The following is a 27,674-nucleotide window of genomic DNA, read 5'->3' as shown; positions in this document are numbered from 1 at the left end:
GGAGAATCTCTTGAGCCCCAGGAGTTCAAGGTTAGAGTGCACTCTAAGTGTGCCACTGCATTCCAGCCTGAGTTACACAGCCAGACCCTGTCTCAAGAAAACAAAAGCAAATACAAAAAGAAACCCAAAATCCAAAAATACAGTATAATAGAGAAAAAATGGTATACTTATATAGGGCACTTAGACCATGAATGGAGCTTTCAGGACTGAAAGTTACTCTGGGTGATGTAGTGAATGAGTGATGGGTAAATGTGAAGGCCTAGGGCATTACTTTACACACACTACTGTGGATTTATAACTGTACACTTAGGCTACACTAAATTTGAGTTTTGTTTTTTTTTAATAATAAATTAACCATAGCCTACGTTTTTACTTTGTAAACTTTTAATTTTTAACTTTTTCTAATAACACTTAACTTAAAACCCAAACACATTGTACAGTTGTACAAAAATATTTTCTCTCTTTATATTCTTATTCTATAAGCTTTTTTTCTGTTTTACTTATTTTTTTTCCTTTTTAAATTTTTTTCTTAAAAACGAAGACACAGACACACACCTTAGCTTAGGCCTACACAAAGGCAGGGTCATCATGGCATCACTGGACAATATGAATTTTTCACCTTTATCTTATGGGGCCACTGTCATATGTGTGATTCATCTTTGACCAAAATGTCATTATATGGCACATGACTTAGACTGGGTGAGTGATTCTGAATCCTAAATCAAGGTAGAGGTAGCAATAATGTGGAATTAGAGATAGACTAAAAGGGGTTTCTGAGATTTGAAAGTATAGTTGTGCCGTAATATCCATGGGGGTTTGGTTTTAGGATTCCCCGAGAATACCAAAATCACCAGTACCGAAGTTCCTTTTATAAAATTGCATTGTATTTGCATGTAAACTGTACATATTCTCCTATATTCTTTAAATCATCTCTCAGTTATTATACTTAATACAGTGTGAATGTTATGCAAATAGTTGCTATACTGTTTTATTTTTTCATTTGTATTATTTTTTATTGCTTTTTTTTTTCTGAATGTTTTTGGTACCTGGTTGGTTGGATCCACAAATGCGGAACCTACAGATACAGATGGCTAACTATAGTTTTTTGTTATCATTTGTATTACTGCCTTCTTTTTTCTTTACTTAGAATTAGCCTTCACATTATTGATTCATCAGTAAATTGAATAACAGTCATATGCCAGGCAGTGTGCCAAGCCGTGAAGATAAAAAATGTAGAGTACAGGTATCTTATTTGAGGATCTCACAGTCTAGCAGGGTTTTAATTTGTCCATCTTACTTCTGGTGATGTCAACTAAAAAATTCTGGCTTACCTTACCTTGGAGAACAACCAAAAAAACTGAACAACGTATACTTGAAGGCATTGGAGTTCCTTAAAATACATGAAGTTTACAGGGCCTAGACTGTAAAAAGAAAATTTAGGGAGGCGAATCTAGCATTGTGGGGCTGCTTTTTGTTCCTAGAGACATTTCTCTATTATTGTAGAGAGTTTCTTATTCTAAAAGAGCCAGGCTTGAGGGTTTGAGGAGCTGAGCAGTGTTTTCTCCCTATTAAAAAAGCAAGGAGGATATATGTCTTAGCTCCTGAAGGCTTTAGAGAGAGATTCCCAAAAGGGTTACATCTTAGAAGTAAAGGTGAACCAAAAATAGATCAGGCATTATAGGATTTGAAGCCCAGTCTAAAATCATTTCAGTTCCTGATTAAGTTAAAATAATGTAGACATTTTAGTGTTCTTAACTACCTGCCAAGAGCAAATAAAACCTTCACTGGAGGAAGAGATCATCTTACTGCTAAAATTATCTCTATAATTTCTCATATATGAGATCTAGCACCTAGCAAAAAGAGAGAGAGAAATACATGGAGGCAAGCCAATGTGAATAAAAACCAAGAGAAATGAGAAAATAGTACCATAGTGACTCCAGATAATGATGTTATTGGACATGGCCCTTACAATAATTATGGTTTCAATAAATGTTTAAAAATTTAAAAAACAATTTTTATTAAAGGACTATGAACTATTTTTTTTAAAACCTGAAATTTAGCTTAGCCTCAAACTAAAAAGTACAGTGAAATTAGGATTATACACATGGTTTTTAATTAATTAAGATACAGGTTAAGAGAAAAGTAATGAATTGGAAGTTAGACCAGAAGAAAATATTGGGCCTAATGAATGAAAATTTTAAAAGAAATATAAAACATATAAGAGTCTTACACTTTTTTTTTTTTTTTGAGTTGGAGTCTCACTCAGTCGCCTAGACTGGAGTGCAGTGGCTGCTCCTGGCCACCACAGCCTCGACCTGCTGGGCTCTGGTGATCCTTCTGCCTCAGCCTTCCAAGTAGCTGGAACTACCACGCTACCATGCCCAGCTAATTTTTTTGATTTATTGTACAGGTGAGGTCTCACCGAGTTGCCCAGGTGGGTCTTGAACCTGCGGGCTCAGGCAATTCACTCACCTCGGCCTCCCAAAGTGCGGGATTACAGGCTGAGCCACCGAGCCTGCCGAGACTTACACTTGTAAGAGCATAATGAAGAGGTCTAACAGGTGCCATAGGAATTCTGGAGAGATGTATATAAGAGAAATAGAATAGGATAGATGCCACATTTGAAGAGATAATGGTTGGGAATAGTATAGAACTGTGAAAACAAGCAAGCATACATTTCAATAGCTGTAAGAATCCAAATCACAATAAATACCAAGACAGTTCTACCTAGAAAAGTATAGTAAACAAAAGGAAAAAAATCTGAATAGCAGCCAAAAGAGGCAACGAAAAGTAAAAATGTTCCTTGACTTAGGATGGGGTTGCATCCCAATAAACCCATTGTAAGTTGACAGTAAGTCAAGAATACATTTATAATACACCTAACCTACCAAACATCATAGCCTAATCTAGCCAACCTTAAATGTGCTCAGAACACTCACATTATCTATAGTTGGGCAAAATTATCCAACTTAAAGTCTGTTTTATAATAGAGTATTAAATATCTCATGTACTATATATCACTAACTTGGGAAAAGATCCAAAGTCAAAGTGTATGGAAATTGTGATGGTTTCACACCATTGTAAAGTTGAAAAATCATAAGCTGAATCATAAGGTTGGGGATATCTTAACAAATTCAACAGTAAGACTGACAGTCAATTTTTCAGTGGAGACAGTGGAAGCTAGAAGACAATGGGATATTTTCCTTGAACTGAAGCATGTTGTTTAGGCAGTAGCTAAACTATTTCTGATTATAGCTCAGAGGGACAGGAAGAAATGCAGAACAATGAAAATTATTTAAAATAGTTGAACTAAATGAATATTAACTAAATTAGACAAAGGTATAATAACTGTTATGGTTTAGATAGAATTAAAATACATACAAACAATAGCATATAAGTTAAGAAGAGAGAAAATGGAATTTAAAGTTTTCTAAAATCTTTGCATAAAATGCTAGGTTATAGAAGATTTTATTTCTGTTAGGCACTGATAAGTCAAGGATACATATTATGATTTCTAGAGTAGCCAAAGAATAGTAAAAGAATATACAACTTTTTAAAGTTAATAGAAGGGATAAGTTAGAGTAAAAAGAACTCAAGCAATTCGAAAGAAAACAAGAAAAAAGAATAAAAGGAATGCCAAGAAAGCAGGACAAATAACAAATAGTAAGATGGCTGATTTAATCTCACAAATATAGTGATTATATTAAACATCAAGGGGTTAATTCCTCCAACTAGAAGCTACAGTTTGTCAGCCTGGATATAATACAAAATTAATGTGCTTGCTGCTTATAAGAGAGGCTGGGAAAAGTGTTAGCAAACCTTAACAAAAAAAGCAGGTGTAGCTGTAGTAATATCATATTTTAAGCATTACTAGCAATGAAGAGGAATATCTCATAATGGTAAAAGGATCATTTCCTTAGGAAGTGTAGAATCTAAAATTTATAGGAACCTGATAATATAGGAACCTGATAATAATATAACCTCAAGATATATGAAGCAAAAATTAATAATTCTAAAAATATATGTATTTTGCAATTATAATAGCATGTTTCAATGCATCTTGCTGAATAGATGATAGAACAAACATTTAGAAACTGATAAAGGTATAGAAGGTTTAAAGCATCTAGAGGATGGGGTGGGAGGAGTGCTTTGGAGGACATCTGTCTCTGACTACCTTTCTGATCAGAATTCTAGTTTCTCTGACCTGAAGCCTGAGACATAATCAGTAATGATATAGAAAATCAAATATATAATTGACACACATAGAAGACTGCCTCCGTAACTGCAGAATGCACCTTTTTTTTTAAAGTTTGCATGGAATATTTACAAAGTTTATATATTGGACCATAAAACAAGGATCAGGTTTCCAAGGATTGAAATGATACAAATTTCAATACTGCATTGAAATTTTATCAGAAAGCGATAAGTAAAAGATAACTAGATGGTACTATATGATTAAAAATTAAGAAATGTGTAGTAAGTAGCCTAGATGTTGAAAAAATTGAAAATATGTTGAACTTAATGAACATGTTACATATTGAAACTATAGGATATGTTTAAAGCTGTATTTAGAGGAAAATTTTATAGCTGTTAAGATTTTAACGTTTAAAATGGATGATCCTTCTCACCAAATTGAAAAACAGGTCAACAAACTAAACCAACAGAAAGTCGAAAGAAGGAAATAATAAAGTTAAACGAGGAAATTAATAAAAGGGAAAACAAACATATCATGGGAAAAGGATTAATAACACTGATGAACTTCTCAAGAAAGTCATTGGAGAAAGACAGAGAAAGGGGACTATAAATAACCAGAATTTCATTGCTAAAGAGGATATGACTGTGGATACTGCACATATTAAAAAGACAGAGGGATACACTCTATAATTTTATGTCAGTAAGTAGGCTTATCAAATGATATTAATAAAAGAGCTTTTCAAAACTGACATGAGATAGAAAATCTGATTCTATCACCTAAATAAATTGGATATGTGATTAAAAACCTTTTCATAAAAGAACATTGATAGCCAAGATGGCTCCATGGGTGAATTCTATTAACATTGAAAGAACAGATAATTCCAGTCTGACATAAACGTGTACATGGAATGGAAAAAGAGAGGATAATTCTCAATACATCTTAGGGGATCAGAGTAATATTGGTATCCAAATCTATAAGGATATTATTAGAAGTGGAAATTATAGGCCAATTTCACTAATAAACATAGACACAAAAAATTTAAACAAGTAGCAAATGAAATCTAACGATATATACAAAAAGATAGTACGTTGGAATCAAGGGGAGTTTTTTCCAAGTATGTTTTACATTTTAGCATCAAGCAATTTAATCATTTGTTAACAAAGAAGGAAAAAACTCATGGTTATCTCATTAGATACAAAAAAAGCATTTGATAAAATTGCATATCCATTCCTGGTTGGTTTTTTTTTTTCCCTTTTTAAACAAACTCTTACCAAATTAGGAATAGAAAGGATCTTCCTGAAAAAAGGCATTTACCAGAACCTGTAGTTAATATCATACTTAGTGGAAAAGACTGAATACTTTTTTCCTGAGACTGAGATAAAGGCAGCAGTGTTTGCTAAGAATTTACCATGAACACAGGCATGTCATAGAAGGGGATGTCCAAGTGGGCAGTAAACGTAGGAAAAACTTTTCCCTTATTATTCGTCAGTGAAACTAAAAGTAAAACCACAGTGAGATACTGCCAGGCATCCTTCAGAATGACCAAAATTAAAAAGACAGATAAAGTAGGTATTGGAAAGATATGTTGATAAGGAAACTATCATACACTGGTGGTGAGTATGTAAATTGTTGCAAGTACTTCAGAAAGTTTGGTAGTATCTGCCGTGGTTAAATATTTGCAGTTTACAATCCTCTGTTTTCACTCTCAAAATATATATGAATGTACACCAAAAGTTTTGTGCAGAAATGGTCATAAGGCATTTTAATGACCAAATATTAGAAATAAGTACAATGTCTATCAATAGTAGAATGGATGAATAAGTACACACACACACACAGGAATATGCTGCAGCAGTGCTTTTCAAAGTGTTTGTTCTCCCCCTCCTCCCACTAGTAGTATCAGCATCACCTGGAAACATTTTAGAAATGAAAATTCTAAGTTTTCTATACCTACTTATTTAGAAATTCTGGGGATGGTACCCAACAGTCTGTGTTTTTTCAAGTCCTTCGTGTTATTCTGTTGTATATTACAGTTTTAGAACTAAAACTTTGTAGCAGAATTGGGTATACTTTTTCAAAAAGGGCCAGATATATATGTGTTTTAGACTTTTTGGACCATGTGTTTCAATGCCCCTTTTACATTGAGAAAGCGGCTATAAGCACTACATACAGGAGTGGGTTGTTTCGCAGCCCCTGTCCTACAGCAGGTGAAATGAATGGTCTTTAGGTACATAAAAAAAGAAGTCAGACAAAAAGAATATGTATTATATGATTCCATTTAGATATTATTTATAAAAGCAATCTTATCAATTATATTAGAAGCTGTTTTGGGCAGAAGAGTTTGGATGGTCTTTCAGAGGAGGTGGAGGAGGACTTTGGGATTTCTAGTAATGCCTATAAAAATAATATGCTCAAACCGGGCTCGGTGGCTCAGCCTGTAATCCTGCACCTTTGGGAGGCTGAGGTGAGTGGATTGCCTGAGCCCGCGGGTTCGAGACCCGTCTGGGCAGCGAGACCTCATCTCTACAATAAATCAAAAAATCAGCCGGGCATGGTAGCGCATGCCTGTAATTCCGGCTACTGGGAAGGCTGAGGCGGAAGGATCGCCGGAGCCCAGCGGGTAGAGGCTGTGGTGGCCGGGAGCGGCCACTGCACTCCAGTCTGGGTGACAGAGTGAGACTCCAACTCAAAAAAAAAACATAATAAATAATAATAATAATATGCTCATGCTATTTAGTATGCTTATTATCCATGCTGCAAAAAAGAACTGGGGAAAAACACTCTTTATACTGTTTGGAAGTGACCTGTATATGACAATACTTTACTCTTGAAATGGTTATATTAAAAGGAAAGAATTAAGCATTTCCCTTTCCTAATTAGAGTAACTATAGGTGATATTAGGGTCCATTCTTCCTTACAGGATAGTAGTGAATACACAAAGAAAGATAGCGTTACAAATGGCTGTTTTGCAAAACCACTATATTTGCAGTTGATTTGTGCAGGTATTATCAGTGAATGCTTAAAACCTTGACGCAAACAAGGTATTTTATTTGGTGCCTATATATCATTTTGTGTAGAAATGTATCTCCTTTACATTCTTAGGTACATCTTTCTGAAAAAACAGTCTCAAAAGTAAAAGCATCACAAGAATGAATAAAAGAGTATTTCCCAGTACAGAGAAGGAGTGAGAAAAAATGGGTGCTTTGAAAGAGAATTTTAAATAATTGCTCAAGACCCAAACTTTGAGTTTTTTAACCTTGGAATTTGAAACTCTTTTTTTAAAAAAAAATTGTTCCAAGGATTTTATTTTGCCAAAGTTAAGTGCGTATGAATTCCATATTATTTATATCATTGATCACTACTTTTCCCAAAAATTCTGTTTTATAAATTAATTGTTAATGATCTAATAAATACAATCATTCTAATGACTTAGAGTCATGTGGGAGAGATTAGGCTTCATTGTATATTTTTATTTTGTGGAGTCATCAGATATTGTAGCTGAAACAAATTTAGCCCCAAATTTTTATTACAGTGGGTCTCAGAAATCAGATTCGAACCAACAAATTTGATTACATATACTTTTTAAAGATATAACCCATTATACATTGTATTAAGATTGTACAACTGTAATTATACATCTTTTCATTGTGTGCATTGGTGATTTTTAAAGAAAACTCTTAGACTTTCAAGCATGGTAAACGATTTTCAATCTCTATTATTGTATACATATTATTTTCTGCAAGATGAATAAATTGTTTTGTTTTTTGGTTTTCTTAGGAGGAATATAGAACTGAAGGTATCAGCTGGCACAACATAGATTATATTGATAATACTAGTTGCATAAATCTTATTAGCAAAAAACCAACGGGACTGCTTCATCTTTTGGATGAAGAAAGCAAGTAAGTATGTTTATTTTCTATTTTGTTATTATCCATTTAAACTTTTCATGTCTTCTTAAGTTTAAACTTTCTTTTTTTACATGATGAAATAAAGAGCCAAAGTTTCCTTTATGCGATTTTTAAAAAATATGTGTGTGTTTTTAGGTAAATATGATGAATTTCACTATCTTTGAACTCATTTTTTTCGTAATTTTTTCCAGATTTCTTTTACACACTTTGGCATATCTAGAATTGGCAAACTGAAATGAGGCGATTGTTAGGGTTTTTCATGACTCTTTAGTAAAAAATATTTAGAAATTAGATTAGGTTACTTGATTCCTAGTTTAATATTATACCTGTTAAATTTAGGATAGAAAACACTGAGAATTTACTATCATAGTATGATTGCTATATCAGATATGCATGGGACAATCTAAAGTTTATGTCTGCTTTCCAGTCTAGTTACTAAACCTTTGCACTTGGATGTAAATCTAGCAAACCCCTAAGAGGGGACATAAGACATTGCTGATGATTATATAACAGGACAAACGTATGCAAATTTTTCAAAAATGTATGTTTTCTTGAAGTTTTCCATCCAAAAGCAATGAAAAAACTTATGTCCCATTTGAAATCTGTCAAGCTTCTGATTTCATCAGTTGAGAAGTGGTTTTCAGGAATCACAATTGTATCCTTCCACATTGTTTCTGAACAACAGATTGGACAATAAATTACATATTATTAATGTGGAAAGAAGAAAACGAGACTGCACCATCTGCTTGAATAGAAAACCACCAGGTGGAAGATGCCTAACAAATTGCCATTGCACAACATGTATCAATGAACCTGCAATGCATGTCAGTGATTGTTTCACTCATTAGAAAAATATAGGATACGAATTTGATTTGATTTTTTTGTCATAAATAAGTTCCTCAATGTCCAAAATTCTGTTATAAGCCAGATATCATTACAATTAAATAATTGATTTCAATGTTATACTATTTAATATGAAGTGATTTGTTTTCACTATTTCATGAAAAAAAGTGCAGTTGAGCTGCTGGTAGGTGACCCACAAGATGTCTCTGAGTGCAAAGTGTTAAAAGTAACTCTTACTCTCAGAAATAACCTGTTTTGTATGGTAAGTTATATGCCACCGTATTAATTTGCTATAAACATACAGAATTACTACGTACAAATAGAAAGTAAGATGACAATGAAAAATATAGGGGTAAAGGATACTGCTAGCAGTTAAGTCAAATGTAACTCTAACCCGCTCTATCACTAGTCTATTTCCATTAATCTAAATGCTATTAAAACAAGTTAAAAAGTACTTTGCTATTTTGTCCAGAATTTTGTAAAGTTTCTGTCATTGTGTGTTGTGTATTCTCTCTCTCTCTCTCTCTCTCTCTCTGTATATATACATATAGATATATCTAGATACACATACACACACACACACACACATACAATTTCTCCTAAAATTGTAACATTGATAGTTCATAACTTTGTTTGCATAACTTACCTCTGGTATGTCCTTATTTGGGAAAGCCTCATAGGTGGTTTTGATATTTATTCAGTGTTGAGAATCATTGTGGTTGATAATAGAATGATAAGCAGTCCTTTCTGTCTGAGGTATTTTATAGAAACAAAAAAGTTTAAGAAATAATTCAAGAAAAAGATCATATAGGTAGTAAATGGTGGACTTGAGAGTCAAACCCTGCAAGGATTTCTGACTAATAAGCTTGTGCTTTGAAGTATCACATTGCTTTCCTGTACTACTTGCCAGTTAGAGTCAGAAGTTCAGGGTGTGTATCACATCTCTATTAACTACTGTTTTGGAAAAACCCTCAAACCATGTTTTTTCTTTGTTTTCACACCAAAAGAATCAGCACAGAATATTTCTGTGACCAAATATGTGGGTGTTTTATGGAACTCATCTGGGCACTGTGACATCCCCATTAGAGTGTTTTTTTGTCATCATGCAGTACTGTGTGGGTATTTCAGGTGTTAAGATCATTTTATGCCCTTCATTAATAGGGATGACTTTAGTCAAAGTCCCATAACAAGGCAATAAAGACCCCTCCAGTGGAAATTCTCTAGTCCAAAGTCCCATTAGTTGACCATAGGAGTTGCTCACAAGCTTTTGCCCCAGGAAATACTCTAAGAAGAGCTACCAAATGGAGCATTTGTCCCACCTGCACTCAAAGTAATTTACAACGTGTGAGCCCAGGCAGTCTTACCATTTAGCATGCCTAATTGATACTGCTTACTGGACAGATCTGCAGTACTAAGCAGGGGGAAAATCCTACAGTCAGATACGTTGTTCATGCCCATAAAACTTTCAGATAAGGAGACAGCTTCTTTTTTTTTTTTTTTTTGAGTTGGAGTCTCACTCTGTCACCCAGACTGGAGTGCAGTGGCCGCTCCTGGCCACCGCAGGCTCCACCTGCTGGGCTCCGGCAATCCTTCCACCTCAGCCTTCCAAGTAGCCGGAACTACAGGCGTGCGCTACCATGCCTGGCTAATTTTTGATTTATTGTAAAGATGAGGTCTCATCAAGTTGCCCAGATGGGTCTCGAACCCGCGGGCTCAGGCAATCCACTCACCTCAGCCTCCCAAAGTGCTGGAATTACAGGCTGAGCCATCTAGCCCAGCCCAACTTCTTTACATAAAGTCCACTTAAACCTTCCAACTTCCACAGTCCTTTCAACCCTTACATTTTAATCTTTTAATCCTAGAAACTTCTTTTCTCCACCCTCGGAACATTTTACCCTCTCTTGTGTAAAGGTCTTTAGTTTGTAGTCAGGGATTGACCCAAGGGACCATGACTCTCTGTCCTCTGTTACCTTGATTAACCAGTCTAACCATGCTCCAGGCTATTTTAGGTGGGGTTTCTAATTGTAATTTTTACAGTCTGGCTTTTTAAATTCCTACAAACAGGGTAAGGGGGGACTGAGCAAACTGTTTTAGTGCCTTTAAATGTTGGGGGACCAGATAGGTCTCCCTTCGGTGGACTCAACCCGACTTCAATAGTGTTGAGTTGAGGTTGTTTTAACTCCATTAATTTTTATTTTATTCATCCCATTTCTTTTTGTTTGTTTGTTTTTTTTTTGAGTTGGAGTCTCTGTCGCCCAGACTGGAGTGCAATGGCCGCTCCCGGCCACCACAGCCTCAACCTGCCGGGCTCCGGCGATCCTTCCGCCTCAGCCTTCTGAGTAGCCGGAATTACAGGCATGCGCTACCACGTCCAGCTAATTTTTTGATTTTATTGTAGAGATGAGGTCTCGCCTGCCCAGGCGGGTCTTGACCCCGCGGGCTCAGGCAGTCCACTCACTTCAGCCTCCCAAAGGCGCGGGATTACAGGCTGAACCACCGAGCCCGGCTCATCCCATTTCTTAATAGCCATCTAAAGATTTCCACACTGTTAGGATGAGTCCCATGATGCTCCCCTTTCTTTTACCTCTTAGTTCACCCCATTGATGGTTTGTTTATTCACCTTTTAAGAATTTCCACCTTCCTGGGATGAGCCCTCTGAATTAACTCTTTTTCTTTTCCCCATTTTTTTTTTGTTAATTAATCTTATGTTTTTATTAGCAGCTGTAAGACCCATGAGAGGAAGCTGAGACAGCAAATTAGTCAAAGCTTCTCTAAGTTGTTCAGTTCTACAGAAGTAGCATCATATGTGATGCCCATGTAGCAGGGGCCCCTTAATCACAGCATTTATCATGACTTGGGTAAAAGGCATATTCCTAGAGTGGATATTTCTGTCACCATAAAGCCAGTTCTATGGCTTGCATGGGAGGCATGTCATCTGCCTCGTCTGTGGTGCTCCACTTGGCATTTATAGGGAGAGTTGAGCAGTCCCCCTTTTCAGAGTAAGCAGATCTGATAGTGGGCTTTATCCAGTCCACTGAGCTGGCTATTTCTTCAGGAATAATCTCCTCTGTATTTGGATCATGTATAGCCATCTGTTGTTGTTCAGTAGTGAGGTGTGTGTCCTACACCAGCCCATACATGCTCTTCTACACCATTGGAAACCACAGATAGACTGCCCCTAAATTAGTCACTCTCATAATCCATTTTAGAAATGATTCCTTAGGAAGCTGATAATACCAGTCTGAAAAAAGAAATAATTTCTTCACCCTGTACTCTGGTTTCAGTAGTTACTTGTTTTTGCCCTTCCATCACATTGACCACCTTCTTGGTAACCACAGGTCACATAGGTATTTCTGTTCTCCCTGCATAATTCTGCTGTTGGAGGTGGCTTTGAGGCTAGCAGTCTGAGCTCAGACAGACCAATATCTGGGGTTGTTCCAGCTTCAAGGCCCAATGAAGCACACACTCTTTCTTTCTTTCTTTCTTTCTTTCTTTCTTTCTTTCTTTCTTTCTTTCTTTCTTTCTTTCTTTCTTTCTTTCTTTCTTTCTAAGCATTCTTTTAATTTCATTGGCTATAGATATCAATAACCAATGGTTTGAATATTTTGCCTTTTTCTTATTAGTTTGTATTTCCTTATGTATACAGTGAACCAACACACTGGGAGTTGGATCCATCTCTAAATTCTCCTGGTAACTCTTCCCTTTAGTAACTGAGCACTGCATAGCTGCAGTTCCATTCTATGGGTAACTGACCATGCGGCCACTCAGGAATCAAAGGTGCCTCATCCCCCACCCTTTTAGCCTTTCTTTTCCCAGACCACATGTTTCAGTAAGCCAGGGCTATTCTAGCAAATTTCACTTCTCTTGACACCAATTGTTTGGGTCAAGAGAATCATATTTTTCCTCTTCTCTCACATTGCAACAATAGACACAGAAGACTTCTGTGAGCAAATGTATATGGATTTTTCCACACCAACGAGACAGTGGACACCAGTGGGGTCCTCCAATTCAGTTCTGATGATACTTGGAGATAGCGTCAGATCCCACAGATTGAAGGCTTAGTCCTCAGGATTGGCCTACCTTCTCCATTCCACTCCCACCTGCCACCTGCCCCACTTCAGACACCAGTCACAAGTCCAGGGCTCTGGAACTTCTGACTAACTAGCTTCAAGTTGGGGTTCCCAGGACTTCCTGTTTGGGTTTGATTCATTTGCTGGTATGGCTCATACAATTTAGGGAAACACTTAAATTTATTGGTGTATTGTAAAGGATACAGTAAAGAGATGTATAGGGCGAGGTATGGGGGAAGGGACACGGAACTTCCATGTCCTCCATAGGTGCACCGCCCTCCAGAAACCTCCTTGTGTTCAGGTCTCTGGAAGCTCTTCACACCCTATTCTTTTGGGTTTTTGTGGAGGCTTCACTACATAGACTTGATTGACAACCTTGTAGAAATGTGATTGGATAAAAAGGGTATGATCTCATACTAATAGACTGAGTGGGGCAACCCAGCACGGCCTGTCTGTTCAGATTCTTCTTGACCTCTCTGTGCAGCATTCCTTCCTCCGGAGTATGGAGCAGGACCCACTCTGGAATGAGTCTGTTGACCCACAATCACATTAGAATTTTTAAAAACTGATAACAGATACTTCACTTGATCTTGGCCAAGAGGTAAAAGGAGGACAAGAGAAGTTCAGAGAGAGAAACATTGTTTTCTGGGGCCTGCTTCTGAGTTCTAAAGTGCCCCAGTATTCTAACAGAAGACTATAACCGAGGCTATAGGATTTTATAAGCCAGGAACCATAGACGAAAACCAACATATACATATATATGGATATGTTATGGTCCAAGTAATGCTCAACTTCTCTCCCTTGATATTAATAAATCAAAGGGGAAGAGAACTGGTAGAAGGAGTTTTATTTCGAATTCGAATCCAGGTAGCAGAGCGGGACTTGAGCCCTTTCTAAAATGGTTCTGCTCACCATTTAAGTTTTACAGTCCACTTCTTTCTTTTCTTTTCCTTCTTTCTTTCTTTACTTCCTTCCTGCCTGCCTGCCTTCCTTCCTTCCTTCCTTCTTTCATTAGAATTTATTAGGAGGACAGAAAAGCTCCTACAGTAGGAGGGGACCCGAGGGGGTTGCCCTTTGCTTTTATTTTTTAATTTTTTTGAGTCATAGTCTCACTTTGTTGCCCAGACTGGAGTGCAGGGCATGCCCATCCTCAACTTGCTGGGCTCAGGCTCCTTAGCCTTCCAAGTAGCTGGAACTATAGGCATACAGTACCATACCAGGCTAATTTTTTGATTTATTGCAGAAATGAGCTCTTACTATGTTGCCTAGGCTGATCTTGGGCTCAGGCCTCCCAAAGTGCTGGGATTGCAGGCATGAGCCACCGTACCCGACTACAATTCGCTTTTATAAGTTCAGAGTAGTTGGTATTGATACATTGACTACGTGACTAGCAGAGCATTGTTTAGAACCTAAGTTACAGCCACATTTTGTCAATAATGACATTTTATGATCCACATTTCCTGGTGCCAGTTACCAGAGGGATCTCACAGATATTTATTAGTAACACCCAGCAGAAGCCTTAATCAAGCTTGCCATAGAGTAAGGGGCCTAAGACATCACACATCGTTGCATGTTGTTATATGCAAAAATTGTACAAATCACCAGACTTATAATTACATTGATTCAAAAGTTGCACAAACCTGTGACTATTAAGAAAAGGGAATAAATGAGGATTTACATTTCTCAATTAATTGGGCACAGTCTGCAGGGAAGTTAAGTTCTCTTTGAAGTTACTTATTGGGAATGTATAGGAGATAAGGGGAAGCAGAAACAATACCTTTTGTTAACTCTCAGGAATGTAGGTACCTGCAAGAGAGGAACACTCAAATATTTGCCATGCCCTCCTCTTGAGGCTGTGGCAATATAGACAAACAATAGTGAGTCTCTATATCAGATGCACACATGAGGGGACCCCCCAAAAAACTTGTAATTATCTTTTGGAGGGTGAGCCCCTTATAGTACAGGCTTCTCCCACTAGGTAAGTGTTCTAGGAACCTGTCAGCATCAATGTACCAGCTAGCATTGTTGTGAGAGGCTGCCTTTGGCTTCAGTTAATTTTCAGATACTTTCAGTATGTTTGCCCATTTCATGATGGGTGATTTACAGGCACACCTGCCCACATGAGCACACCTATCCACATTGTGCTGAGTGTTCACCAGTTTTTGACCAAAACAGCATAAGCCCATTCCCTACCCTCCCTGTTCACCCAATCTCACCCTCAAGCATCTTTGTTTTTTGTTTCCCTGATGAAAAAAGTCCTCCCATCTTTTTTTGTTGTTGTTGCCCTGGATGAAAAAAGTCCTCCAAGGGAAACATTTTGCCAGTGTAGAAGAGGTGAAACAAAAAATGGTAGAAGCACTAAAAAGCATCAAAATTGATGAGTTCAAAAACTGTTTTGAGAAGTGAAAAAAGCATCTTGATAGGTATATTGAATCAAACGGAGAGTACTTGGAAGGTGACTGAAGTTTAAATGTGTAAGAATAAGTACACAATTTTTTATAAATACTGTGGTTTTGGGTCCCCCTAGTATATACATATGTATATATACATATATGTATATGTGTATGTATATGTATGCATATGTATATAAAATCACAACTACTCTTGGCCAGTATCTTATTATCTTTGGTCCTCAGTTTCCTTGTATGCAGAAAGGAGATGATGATGGTAAATGAGGATATTCTCTGCTGTATATCTCAAGGTGTTTTTAAACGTCAGTGAGGTAGCGGATAGAGCAAGGGGTTCATGTTTCTCCTGTCATTTTTTAAGCAAAATTTCATTGAATGCACATCTTATTGTATAACCGCTATATTTTCCTGGCCAGTTGCCATCTCACATAGATGCAACCCAGTGAAGAAAATTTCACCTCTTTGATATTGCCCAGAAGCTTCTGGGGTTAAGCCATATGGCCAGAAATTTCAGAAAAACAGATTTTGCCTCAATAAAATAACTTTTAATCATTAGAGTTGATGAACAGCTGCCTCAAAAATTAATACAAATTCCTGTTATAGTAGGTACTTTGCATCATCTGTCAGGATATTGTAGGTAGAAACTGGAATGAATAACCTTTAATCATCTCTTCAATTATGTTTCTATGTTCAGTCCTTCATACAAATTTTTAATAAGCTCTTATTTTTTTCATCTCTTTATGAGTCAGTCCTGTAGTTATTACCGCTCCTTGTAAGTGGACTATCATTGTTGTACAGGGGAGGAAAAATTTCTCCTCTTGCCTCTTAGGGTCTCTAGCTGTGCCTAAGAATTAAACTGTCATAGACAGATTAACAGAAGAAAAACATGTTTTATTAAAATTTTACACGTACGGGGGCACCTCACACAAAAATGAAGACCTCAAGAAGTTATCAGAGCATAAAGCCTATATATCTTTTTTTTTTTTTTTTAATTTTTAAAGATGTAGGGTACAATTCAAAATTAGGTACATAAATGATCATCGTACAGGTGAAGTTTGGGTCTCGCATTGATCCTCACTTTGCCTGGTTTGGGATCAGGTACCCTTACTGATGTTATGTCGCCCACCCTATCCCCCCACCCCACAGTGTCCCACTACTACCAATCCCTTTCTTACAGTGTTATGATAAATGTTCAGGATCCACTTATGAGTGAGAACACGTGGTACTCAGTTCTTTGTTTCTGTGTTGGATCACTGAGCATGATAGACTCTAAATCTATCCAAGTTGCTGTGAAGTCCATAATTTTGTTCTTCTTTATGGCTGCATAATATTTAATCATGTATATGTACCACCTTTTTAATTTTAATCCAGTCCACTCAGAAAACCTATATATATTTTAGACAAAGAAGTAAATGTTTGAATAAATGACAAGACAAGGATCTGGGGGTATGCATGGGCAGTAAATTGTGGAGAAGTGACTAAGAGATACATTGAGAAAAGCTGGTGGAATATAAATATTATTTTAGTAAATTGATTTGTACAGATCCATTTCAGGGTTAATTTCTAGTCTCTGGTGATTAAAGTGTTCTTCTCTTCCTAGTATAGGGAGAACATCTTTGTCACTAGGAATTCATGCCTGTCTAAGGTAGAAAAAAAGAGGTCGGAAGTCCTTCCTGAATCTGCTGTTGCTTGTGTACATTCAGCTTAAAATAATATCCTAAAGGTGCATATTTTGGGGTAATATGTCTTAAACTCCTTTAGTCTCTATGCTATGCTTTAATGTCTCAGAAGATACAAAGGCATGGAATATTTTTCCTCTGCATTTATGTGTAAAGATGGGTTGAAAGTAAATTAGTTGCATTTCAAAGAACTATTTTGGGACTCACATCAAGTATTTTTTTCTCTAAAAATATTTTTTCTATAGGGAATATATAATATGAACTATATCCTTAGTAGTGTTTCTACTTTATGCAACGTGTTTGCAGTGCTCTAGGTGCATGGGTTTAAGATTAGAAATCTTGGATAGTCTTGTCTCTGCTACTTATTGGCTGGATAATTTTACATAAGTTATTTAAGCTAGATTCTGTGGAATATAATATTGCCTTTGGGAAGGAGGAATGGTATAAGTAAAATCTCAGTGTTATGTATGAGCAGGATGTTAGGAATGTTGCAGTCTTTCCTGTAGCACTCAAAGTGTCATCATTTTTTTCCTTTTCTTACTCTGTTGGAGTCTTACTCTCTCACCCAGATTGGAGTATAGGGCACGATCATGGCTCACTGTAGCCTTCTACTCCTGTGCTTAAGGGATCTTTCTGCCTCAGCCTCCTGAGTAGCTGATACCACACCCGGCTACTTTTTGGATTTTTTTTTTGTAGAGATGAGCTGTCACTGTGTTGCCTAGGCTGGTTTTGAACACTTGGGCTCAAGCGATCCTTCCACCTTGGCCTCCCAAAGTACTGGGATTACACGTGTGAGCTATTGTACGCCGCCAAGTGTCATCTTTTGACAGCAGCAGTGGACCACCTTGAAGCTTGTTAGAAATATAGAGTCTCAGGCTTCTACCCCAGATCTGTTGAACCAGAATCTACATTGTAACAGAGAGTGACTGAAGTTAGGATTAGAGCATTTGTCTAGGGTAGCATTTTGTGAATCTTGTGTGCTCATAAGAATTTCCTTGGGAATTTGTAAATAGCACTGATGCCAGGTCATCACCCTGATTAAAGGAGGTAGGGTCCAGGTACTGATAGTTTGGGAAGCCCCAGTGGTTCTTCTGAGGCTACCCTTGCAAATAGCCTTTGGGAAATACTAGATTAAGAGCTTTGAAATAAGCAATAATGTCTGTTTTGCTTCTGTTCTGTACTCTTGCCTGATAATGTAATGTCTGTTGAATGCAGACTCTTTAGAGAGCTTTCCTTTCCACCTTTCCTGGTTTCAAGTAAAGACTGTTCTCGTGTCTGTCCTTCCTTTGGAAGATTTTGTTCTCAATTTAAAAGTGAAAGAAGATATATCATAAGGTTTTCAGTTAGTCAGAGGATTAGAAGAGAAACACTTACCTAATGACAATGAGGTGAGCATCCACCTGTAACAGAAGCTATGTGAGTGGTAAATTTGCAGAGGTTGGATTGGCCTAGGCTTAGGAACTTGGAGTCAGTCTCTTTGCCTTGGTGATCCATACATTTTCTAGTAAAGAGCACATGATTAAAGTACTATTGTAGGAAAATTTATTTTGGTAATAAACTTTAGTGACTTGAAAGAAGGTAGAGATTATAATTGATGAGAGTATTATAGAGTCTGCTATTGTAGTCTCTGAAATTGTGAGGATTATAATCCATTCTGGAGTTGCTTTAGAGTTTTGGAGTGAGCTAGACAGTAGAGATATTTTGAGAAAGGGATGTATTTGAATGGAAAAGCAGGCCAAGGTGGGCTGGGCATGTGGTTCACACCAGCAATCCCAGCACTTTGGTAGGCCAGGGCAAGAGGGATTGCTTGATCCCAGGAGTCTGAGACCAGCCTAGGCAACATAGCGAAACCTCGTCTCTACAGAAAATTAAAAAATTACCTGGACCTGGTGGCCCATGCCTGTAGTCCCAGCTACTTGGGAGACTGAGGTGGAAGGATCACCTGAGCCCAGAAAGTTGGGGCTGCAGTGAGCCATGTTATCATGCCACAGCACTCCAGCTTGGACTAAAGAGTGAGACCTCATCTCAATATTAATCAATCAATCAAGCAAGCAATCATACCAAGGTGACTAAGAGAATGGTAGTTTTATCAATATAAACTTTATAACATTTGTGTAATCCCTGTGGGATTCCAGCTAGCTTTGGATATTTTTACTAGTCTTACTTGGTTCTACTAGTACTATTATAGTGGCCGAAAGTTCAATCTGAGAGACCACCAAGAGCCAATTCCGATGAAAGTTCAAGAAGGTCTTTATTTTGCAAGCTCGAGCCTGGACCTCTGTCGACAACTGACACAGCGGAGTACACCCAGAGGCCCTGACTTCCTTAAGCAGACACCTTTTATGTTTCTACACAAAGGAAGGAGGAGTTTGGGGGGACTTTCCAGTCTTGTTACCATTTAATTGAGTAATAACCTCTGGTGGTCAGCTTAATCGTGGAGGATTGGCTAGCTTGACTCAGGCTGACCTTGGCCCACTAGCTGGGGAAGTTGCAGAGACATTTGGAAACTTTAGGTGATTTTCCCCTGGCACCTGATTGGTTGTTGCTAAGGGGAAAGTGGGTCAAGGGAAGGGGTTGAAGCTTGAACTGGAGCTTTGCAGTTTTTCCCATAACTGAAACTTTAAACAGCTACAGGTTATGTTTTAAAGCAGAAAACTAAAATGGCTGTGCTATTGTCCACAAGCCAATTACATATTTATTGGGTTATAGTATGCTCTTAACCTAAGTCTATGGTATACTCTATTACGGTTCTCTCACTATGATTCCTGGTATTGTACTCATTTGTGTATTAGAAGACTACTTCTCAAAGGTTACCTAGCTTGCCCAAGGTCAGTGATAGAACTGATAACCCAAACTATGACTGTCTGATGCCAAGAGCCATTCTCTTTACGGTTTCCAGTACATGCTATGTAATTAACCATTTTTGTTGTAATTTTGGGATCATTTTTACACATTAGATTTGTAGTAAGCATCTTTACAACTTTATGTCACATTATTTTCATTATTTCAGCCATCGTTAAGTTATTTTCTGAAAGATACTTTGTTTCTCCTTTTTCTATCAGTGATATTTTCTCTGTTTGAAACTCTTAACATCTAGCTCACAATTGCTTCCTGTGTCCTATGTGAATCTTTTCGTTATTCACAACCACTAGTGGTTTTTTCCTCTTCTCAACTTTTTTATTTTTATATTTCCTATTATTCAGTTAATACTTAATAGATGTCATTTATATGATTCCTGGATATGAAATTCTCTATCAGTATAGTCAATGAGTACAAACTCATTTATATTTGTAATAATAACAGATATAATATGGAAATATGTAGTAATTGGTGTAGGTAAGAAAACTACTTATTTATGCATGAAGAAGTAGGAAATCAAATAATTTTTATGGATTTTTAAGGACCTTTGAAAATTGAGAGATTATTCCCTTATTTGGGAGTTTTTGGCTCCACAGAACATATGATTTGGGTTTTATTTTCCTTTGGGTTTTACAGTAGTGGAGAACAATGCAGCCTAAGCTAAATATTTAATGACTTTAGTTAATTTCTTGGTTCTGCTGCTTAGAGTATAAGGATAAGCAAATCACAACTTCTAATTCCTCACTGTAAAATAGGAACACCAATCTTTGTAATACATACTTTTTAGCTTGTTATGAGAACCAGGTTAGAAAATATAGGTGAAAACTCTTTGTATACTGTTAATGTGTTAGATGGCAATGTAATTAAAATGTGCTTTTTAGATAGTCATACTAACTACTGCATCCTTCTTTAGTATTTTTTTCTTTCTTTCTTTTTTTAAATTTAGCTTTCCTCAGGCTACAAATCAAACATTGCTAGACAAGTTTAAGCATCAACATGAAGAGAATTCTTACATCGAATTTCCAGCTGTGATGGAGCCTGCTTTCATCATAAAACATTATGCTGGAAAAGTAAAATATGGGGTAAAGGTCAGTAAATCTCTCACTGAATATGCTTTCAGGGCGGAGGTATGTTTTTGACAATGTCACTCATCCTGACACACTACCCACTCTGTAGTTTGTGGAGGCTTTTGATTAGTAATAATTGGAGACATTTATAAAGATGTTACTAAAATTCAGATTCTACTTTTCAGTACATTACTGTCTTAAGTAATGCAGTTTGTTTCTGCCTACATATAAACCTGATGTCAGTTCATTCTAATAACTTTTTAGATCTGAAAGAATAGATAGCATCTATATATCTCAAATCCACTTGTTCATTCACATAATTTGTTGAATTTTTCCCTTCTCTGTACCCATAAGTCTTGACAGAGTCTTCATGTCTTCATGCATTATTAGGTATTTGTGAGCTTGCACTTTTAATGATTGTATTGAAACTCCTAATTCCTGTGTAGGGGAATCTTCATAATCTTGTCCATTTCTTGTTTCTAATTGGTGAATCTGTCACTCTTCAACCATTTGATGTTTAAATCTGCCATGTAAAGCACTTAATTTCACTGCAAGACAGTGAAGATACAGAGAATAGTTCAGAAATTTATTGCCTCCTGGACCTTGAGTAAGTATCTTAAGATAATTTATTCATCCGTTAACTGATATATTTATTCAAGAAGTATTTACTGGACACAGACCATGTGTCAGACTTTGTGCTTGGTGTTTGGAATGATCTGATGATAAACTAGACAGACATGTTTCTGACTCTATGTATATACATGTTACATATACATATATATTTATATACATAGTACGTATACATGTAATATAGAGATAAATGAACTATGTACTACAAATGAATGAATGAGTTCAATGAGAGAAAGTAGTAAAATAATGGCTTTTGAATTTGTTGATTTATGGCACCTCTCTAAGAAACTTAAATTTTGAGATGACCTGAAGTAAATGGTACCTTGGCGGGGAGTTAGCGTGGCAAGCATTATAGATCATGGAATAGGAAAGAGTTTGATATGTTGAAATAGTTGATAATACATTAGTGCTGCTAGATTATAATAAAGGAGAATGATGTGAAATGGGTTAAGGTAATGATCAGTGGGTCAGTTATTTAGGGCTTCTAGGCTAAGTTAAAAGAATTTGGTTTTTATTAAAATTATTATGAGATACAATGAAAAGATTTTATTTATTTTCTGAGTTGGAGTCTCACTCTATTGCCCAGGGTGGAGTGAAGTGGCATGACCATTGTGATAACTGCTCACCTCAGCCTCGACCTCCTTGGCTGAAGGGATCCAGCCTCCCAAGTAGCTGGGACTACAGACACATGCCACCACGCCTAGCTAATTAAAAAAAAATGTTTTTGTTGAGATGAGATCTCACTGTGAGGCCCAGGCTGATCTTGAACTTCTGGGCTCAAGCAATCCTCCCACCTCCCAAAAGTGCTGGGATTACAGGCATGAGCCACCACTCCTGGCCTATGAAAATATTTTAAGCAGAGACTGTGACTTGTGTTTTTAAACAATCACATTGATTGCTTTGGGGGAAAGGGACAGCAGAGGGTGAGTGTGGAATCTGGGAGATCAATTAGATAACTTTTTTTTTTTTTAAACTGTGGTGAAATGTAAAGGTAAACTTTGAAGTGGCATTAGAGATTAGGGAGATCCAGATAATTATGAGATATATTTGGGAGGTACCATCCACAGATTTTTTTATTGATAGACTATAGGTGACTAAGTGACTTTTGGATAGAGCTTTCGGGTGAATTGAAGTATTGCCTTAGATGAATAAAACAGGGAATAATGAATTTTAGAACAAAAATTAAGAATACAGTTTAAAAAATAAAACAAAAACTGGAGCATATTATGAGATGAATGAAGTGCACAAATCTAGTGTTTGAACTTCTTTTTGCCCCTTCCCAGCTCAGTCTCCCCTCAGCGGTAACTACTATTCTGACTTTTATCATTCTTAATTTACTTGTTATTAAATTTTATATAAGTGGGATTATAAAGTATATATACTTGTTGTGATATTCATTTGTGTTGAAAGTTAAAGGATAGGGAAAGGATAAAAGCTGGTGGAATTGTATTATTGTCATACAAAGTAGACCTTAAGGCCAGAAGTATTTCTAGTGACAAAGTGGTATGTATTCTAATGACAAAAAGGGCCTGTTCAACAGGAAGACATAATCACCAAAAGTTGTATGTACCTAATGACTTTGATTCAGAATATGTAAAACAAAAGGAAAGCAAAAAGCAGACCTAGGCAAGCCCACAATTATAGCTATAGATTTTAACACTTATCTCTCACTACCTAAAAGAACAAGCAGATACAAAGTCAATAAAAACAGCACTATTAAATGACTAACTTAATTGGCATATCATAAAGATATACTTGGACAATCATAGGATATTTAGAAATTGTGCAGAACTCCTCTGAATAAACCAAGAGTCAAAAAAGAAATCACAACATGTCACTTATAATTATAATATTTTATTCCAAACATTACTGTAAATATTGCATATCAAAATTTGTAGGATGCAGTTTAAGTAGTAATTAGAGGGAAATTTATAAACTTTAAATGCATCTATTAGAAAGAAATAAAAGTTAAAAAGTAGTTATCTGAGCTTCTATCTCAGGAAACTAGGGAAAAAAAACAGTAAATCGCACCCAAAGTAATTAGTGGAAGGGCACAATAAAGATAAGACCAGAAATCAAAGCAATAAAGCAGACATAGGATAAGGAAATCAACAAAGCCAAAAATTACTTCCTTGGAAAAAAAAATATATATAAATAAAAAAAATTGGTAAATAATGATAGAAAAGATTCATAAATTACAGATATCAGGACTGAAAAAGACAGCTTTACTACATGCATTATAGATATATATTTGAGTATATTTTATCTATATATATGAATATATTTTGCAATAAATTTGAAAGCATAAAATAGATAAATTTGATTAAGACACATCTTACAAAAGCTAAAACCTGAAAAAAATAGGAAAACCTGAAAATTTTATCACTTAAATAATTTGAACTAGTAGTTTAAAACATTGCCACAAAGGAAATTCCAGGCCAACATGGTTTCACTGGTGAATGCTTCCAGACTACTGGTGTGCTATTGGTCTTACACATTCTTTTTATATTGACATACCTTTAAGATGTGTTAATGGATCTCAAAAATAACAAGAAAGATCTGAGCTAGAAATAATATATTTGGGCCTCATCATATAGACAGTGTTAATGTAAAGTCATAACTATGATTCTGATCACTTGTAAGAGGATTGAGCAAAGAAATGAGTACACACTATCAAACCCAATTTGAATTTCCAGTATGAACTAGTAGTGGGGACTTAGAAGGGCAGCACAAGAGGTGAGTGATAAACAAAAAAGTTTTTTGTTTTTTTTTTTTTTATGGAAACCAAAAGAGAGTTTCAAGAAGAATGATGTGGTCAGTTTATTATGTACTTAGAAATCTAGAACTATGAAGAAGATAGACCATTTCACTTGTAAAATGAAGGTCATTGGTTACTATTGATATTTGACAGTCAACTTTAAAAAGAATTCTAGATATTTTTTTTGAGTTGGAGTCTCACTCTTGTCACCCAGCCTGGAATGCAGTGGCATGCTCATGACCACCACAGCCTCGACCTGCTTGGCTTAGGTGACCCTTCCGCCTCAACCTTCCAAGTAGCTGGAAGTGTAGATGCACGCCACCATGCCTTGCTAGTGTGTGTGTGTGTGTGTGTGTGTGATTTATTGTAGAGACAAGGTCCCACCAAGTTGCCAGGCTGGTCCCGAACCTCTGGGCTCAGGCAGTCCTCTTGCCTCAGCCTCCCAAAGTGCTGGGATTACACCATGCCTGGCCAAATTCTAGATTTTTAGGCTGTACAGTATAGTTATTAATAGGATGGAGTAGTCTTTGGAGTGTGCAGATTGGTGTTTCAGTTCCTGCACTGGTACTTATTATCTGTTTGCCCTTTGGCAAGCTACTTTACCTCTCTGTTTATTTATAAATAAATATATGGATTATGGCTGGATCTGCTTTATTGAGTAATTGTTAGAATTGAGTAAAAGTAAGTTATTTAAAGTGAGTAAGTTAGTGCCTGACAATTTGTCTGCCATCAGCAGGCATTATCTGAGTATGGTGGTTGTGGTGATTTGGATTTGAAAACTCTTACTCAATTTTACTAACTTTTTTATTTGTTTGTTTTGTTTTGAGTCAGGGTCTCACTCTGTCACCCAGGCTGGAGTACAGTACACGATCAGAGCTGACCACAGTCCTGACCTTCTGGGCTCAGGCAATCCTTCTGCCTCAGCCTCCTGAGTATATGGGACTACAGACATATGCCACCAAACCTGGCTAATTTTTTTTTTTTGTAGGAATAAGAACTTGCTGTGTTGCCTAGGCTAGTCTTGAATTCCTGGGTTCAAGCATCTTCCCACCTCTGCCTCTCAAAGTGCTGGAGTTACAGGCACGAGCTACCATGCCTTGTCAAACTTTCCTTTATAATCCATACTTTTTCTCTAAGGGTATTTAAGGACAAGCCAAGGACCAAGACTTCTGGCTTGTTTCACCTTTTCCTCAATTCTCAGGAGAACAAAGAAGAATTAGGAAAGGAAAGCCCTAAAGGTAGTAAGTTAAGTCCAAGCTGAAAAGGATAGATGATATTTTTATTTTATTTTATTTTATTTTTGAGTTGGAGTCTCACTCTGTCACCCAGACTGGAGTGCAGTGGCCGCTCCCGGCCACCGCAGCCTCGACCTGCTGGGTTCCGGCGATCCTTCTGCTTCAACCTTCCAAGTAGCCGGAATTACAGGCATGCACTACCACACCCGGCTGATTTTTTGATTTATTGTAGAGATGAGGTCTTGCTGTCCAAGCGGGTCTTGAACCTGCGGGCTCAGGCAATCCAGTCACCTCAGTCTCCCAAAGGCGCGGGATTACAGGCTGAGCCACTTGGTGTATTCCTCATGAAATTCTAAGTTAGAGGTATTCTGTGAAGGTGCATCAACTTGGGGTGATTTACTCACCAATTTTTTTTTTTTTTTGAGTTGGAGTCTCACTCTGTCACCGAGACTGGAGTGCAGTGGCCGCTCCCGGCCGCTGCAGCCTCGACCTGCTGGACTCTGGCGATCCTTCCGCCTCAGCCTTCCAAGTAGCTGGAACTACAGGCGCGTGCTACCACGCCTGGCTAATTTTTTTTTGATTTATTGTAGAGATGAGGTCTTACCAAGTTGCCCAGGTGGGTCTCGAATCCGCGGGCTCAGGTAATCCACTCACCTCGGCCTCCCAAAGCATTGGGATTATAGGCTGAGCCACCGCGCCCAGCCCAAATTTTTAATCCTTCCATTTTGATGGGAATATAGTTGTAAGATTATAGTCCATGCCTGTACTGTATATATAATTCTGGGCCCTTGTTCCTGGGATGTATGCCTACTGTCCTCGCCTCTCTTTATATGGTACATTTTAACCCATTTTCTTGGGTTCCATCTCCTCCAACCCCTATTCTTTGGCAGATAGTTGTTTCTTCTGATTTACTGCCTTTATTTAGCTTTAAAAGTTTATACGCTGATAATATCCAAATATATTTTCTGAAATCTCCCTAGGGCCCCAGACTTATATTCATTTAGTTATTTGACTGTGTTCGAATCCTTGCTCTTCCACGTGTTATGTGATAGGGCCAGAATACTTCACCTCTCTCTGGCACAGTTTACTCCTTTATAAATTAGGAATAACCATTTATATCCCAAAGGATTGTTCAGAGGATTAAATGAGATGCACTGAGATAATACCTGTGAAGTACTTAAAGAAGTACCTAGCACATAGTAGCTTCTAAATAAATGTCACCCACAACTATTGCTATCCTCACTGTCTCAAACTTCCCTGGGACAAATCCGTTCTCTTGATTTTAATTTCCTATCCCCAAATCTTTTTTTTCTTTAATCTTCTCAATGTCAGAATACAGCATCTCTATCTACCTAGTTACTCAACCGTAAAATATAAGTGGTAAACTAATTCTCTCGTTCTCTCACTACACCCTACTCCATCAGCAGGTTTTTTTTGCCTTGACTTACAAAACATGTCCCAAGTATTATAACTATTTTTTGTTTCTACTGTTGCCACCAACCTATTCCAAGTCACTGTCAGCTCTTAACCTGGTTTATCATAACATCTAGTCTTTTTTTCCATTCTGTCTCTGTATAATTCATTTCCTATGCTGCAACCAATGTGGCTCATAAAATACCAGTTGGCTCATGTCATTACCCTTCTAGGGCTTTCCTTTATACTTGAATACAATCCAACTCAGGTTTACAGACTCTATATAACCTAGTTATTTACCTCATCTTCCATCACTCTCACCCTTTCCCCTGATGCTCCAGCTTTTGGTTTTATTGCTATTTTTTCTAAGTTGCCCAAGTCGTCACCACCCATAGGTAGTAGGTGTTCCCTCTGCGTGCTCTTTCAGGTTTTCTCATGTCTGGCTCCTTTTTGTTATTCAACTCTCTTATGGTTGTATGTGATACCTCTTTGGAGCGACTCTCCTTGACCAGTGTTTAACATGCTGTAATAAAATTTTCTAATTTACATGTATTAAATAGTTTTAGGGTTGGATGAAACTTTATAGAAGGCATATGGTCCACTTAACTA

The 27,674-nt window shown here is 37.0% G+C and overlaps 1 protein-coding gene across 1 annotated transcript in view; it reads left to right on the top strand.

The window, feature by feature from the left end:
* The window catches only part of LOC103256088 (unconventional myosin-IXa), a 151,020-nt gene that overhangs the window by 110,685 nt on the left and 12,661 nt on the right, over positions 1-27,674 (top strand). Inside the window, exons 12-13 of the mRNA XM_021710421.1 lie at positions 7,973-8,094; positions 20,909-21,050. Coding sequence (XP_021566096.1) covers positions 7,973-8,094; positions 20,909-21,050 — 264 coding nt within the window. The remainder of the gene's footprint in view (positions 1-7,972; positions 8,095-20,908; positions 21,051-27,674) is intronic.

Source organism: Carlito syrichta, unplaced genomic scaffold, assembly GCF_000164805.1.
Source record: "Carlito syrichta isolate Samal-C Ts95f unplaced genomic scaffold, Tarsius_syrichta-2.0.1 Scaffold288912, whole genome shotgun sequence".
Taxonomy (NCBI): Eukaryota; Metazoa; Chordata; class Mammalia; order Primates; family Tarsiidae; genus Carlito; species Carlito syrichta.
The sequence above is the reverse complement of the archived record's forward strand: the minus strand, read 5'-3'. Positions and strand labels throughout refer to the sequence as shown.